Source organism: Amphimedon queenslandica, unplaced genomic scaffold, assembly GCF_000090795.2.
Source record: "Amphimedon queenslandica unplaced genomic scaffold, v1.1 AMPQUscaffold_13521, whole genome shotgun sequence".
Classification (NCBI taxonomy): Eukaryota; Metazoa; Porifera; class Demospongiae; order Haplosclerida; family Niphatidae; genus Amphimedon; species Amphimedon queenslandica.
Genome location: NW_003546243.1, coordinates 237,446 through 239,695, shown reverse-complemented (window position 1 = coordinate 239,695; position 2,250 = coordinate 237,446). Strand labels below are relative to the sequence as shown.

The window sequence follows — 2,250 nt, the reverse complement described above, 5'->3', positions numbered from 1 at the left end:
GATTATGAAACTAACATGACAAGCTACTCCAGCATCCTTAGAGTTTCCACCAGTTGTGGGTGCTCAAATGTGTGCAGTTTGTCAATAGCTGCTCAGTTCCTAAGCACTGAACATTATCCAGGTGAAAAACAGCACCCTGACCAAAGTTGGCAAATGATAGAGGGCTTCCACCTGTGATAATCACTATTGTTACCAAAACTATGAGAAATCAACTCACTTGTTCCCCAGCCTAGTTGTCTACACACTACTGCTGCATCAGTAGAGTCCCAGTTATTATCACAGACAGTGCCCCATGATTCATTAATATACACTTCCACTCTTCCTTCCCAATCATGTGAACCACCAATGAGATGAATCGATCCAGTGGTGCATACTATAAAAATGCAAATTTGCTCTATACATGTATAGCTGGAAATAATGGTTGGAAAGTAACATTAGTGAACTTTAATTGGTTAATTGTTGAAGTGACTATCTGCCAATACATTTACTAAGTCTGTCAGTTTCTTTAATGCTGAGAATGCTCAATGACAGACAAAATTTACCAACTGCAAAACAAAATTACCAGCCAGGCTTAATTCCTGTGCCAATATTTCCAGCTGCACAATACATCATACATTACTGAACAATTTCATAGTTCATCCTATTATTAATAGCTAATGTGGATCTACATCTAACTCTCACTCTTGTATAAATCACAATGAGTAGAAACTTAAAATTTGGCAAATAAAACTTTGGTGACTTTGGCAAATTAGTCTCCATTTTTTGACAAGGCTCTGTTGCAGCATGAATATAGTTGAAATTTTAACCTCTGAACCTTTTTTAGTAAAAGTCAATTTGCCAAATTTGACATTCCAAATTTTCTAGCTATTATTTTACTTTATTGGTTATGCAATCAAATTAAAGCTACAGCTATGCATACCTTTTAGTACCAGCAAAAGGAGAGTAATGCATTGGTATGTGTACTTTTACAACAGAACTATTATTTCAAAAGTTATAGCAAGAAGTTGAAAACTCAGGTACGGACTTTAGTGGTTCTGTCAACTTTTGTGAAACATCAGCAAATAAATGTGTTGGGAGTACTAGTATGAATGTTTCTAAGATAATAGCACGAGGAACTTAATTTGTGTCTAATAGAGCTTCACTGCAATATAAAATAAAAAATCATGCAGTAGCTGCATGGAAATTTCACCAAAACAATAATTTGATCCAAGCTGTAGGTTAGCTACCCATAAAATTATTAAAATAAAACTTATCATGCATTGCTTTGTTACATCATAGCTGCAGTGTTACATAATGATAATATATGAACAGGACAGGGTTTCCAAAAGGATTTCAGCATATAATGCTCATGCAGCTTCTTGTCAGTGGATTAGTCAAGGTAATTAAATGTACAAATCTACAGGGTATTTCAACAAGAAGCCACAACTAGAAAATTCTCCATTTTATAATTCTTTATAATACATACTTGTTATTATGTTGTGTAGACAATTTAAGCTAATTGCGACGATAAGTTGGATTTTTTAATGAATTTTAAAAGTTGCTCAAAAAGCCATGTACTATAGTGCTTCTCAGCTCATGAAGCTGCTGTTTAGCTCACTTAGCATGCTTTTTTTGGGAAGCCCTGCAAGTGTCATAATATGCCATGCAGTAGCATGCTGCAGCCACTGCAGCTTGTGTTTAATAGCCAGGGGGCCAAGAGGAGAAATGCCCCCCCCAGTAAATCAAAATTTAAAATAATGAAATGTTAAGCTACTTTTGGAAAAAAAAGCTGTTCTATAACTTACATATGAAAGAAGGAAAAGGCCAAGGCAGTCTTTCTATAATGCCATTATAAAGCTGAAAAGGTATTCAATGTTGCCTATGATCAGTCAAGAAGTGCACTATCTTAAAAAATTGGTGTGGTCATGTCCCTAAAAAGGGCATGGTTTCGCAAATTTCAAAATTTCATGGCGCTTCACGCACCGCATATCCTCCCCCTCTTTTCAAAAATTCTGGCTACGCCACTGATAGCCCTTAGTGCCAAATACATCTACTTAAATACATTGAGTTAATCTGATCTGGTCCTATTATAACTTTCATATTAATACAAAAGGCTTGTACAGTGAAGATTAGGCCAATGTAACTGACCTCACTAAATAGTACAGTCACAATAGTCACTAATTTACATGCTTTCCTACTCCTACTTTAATCTAGCAAATTGCTTCTACTGCTACCTATCCTACATTTATCATGCACCAAAACTGAATATGC

General features: G+C 35.6%; 1 protein-coding gene across 1 annotated transcript in view; it reads right to left on the bottom strand.

The window, feature by feature from the left end:
- Positions 1-26: 26 nt before the first annotated feature.
- LOC109591471 (uncharacterized) overlaps positions 27-2,250 on the bottom strand; it is a 7,601-nt gene continuing 5,377 nt past the window's right edge. The window contains exons 7-8 of the mRNA XM_020007218.1: positions 218-340; positions 27-171 (exon numbers count right to left, since the gene is read on the bottom strand). Of these exons, the coding sequence (XP_019862777.1) occupies positions 38-171; positions 218-340 (257 nt within the window). The 3' untranslated portion in view covers positions 27-37. The remainder of the gene's footprint in view (positions 172-217; positions 341-2,250) is intronic.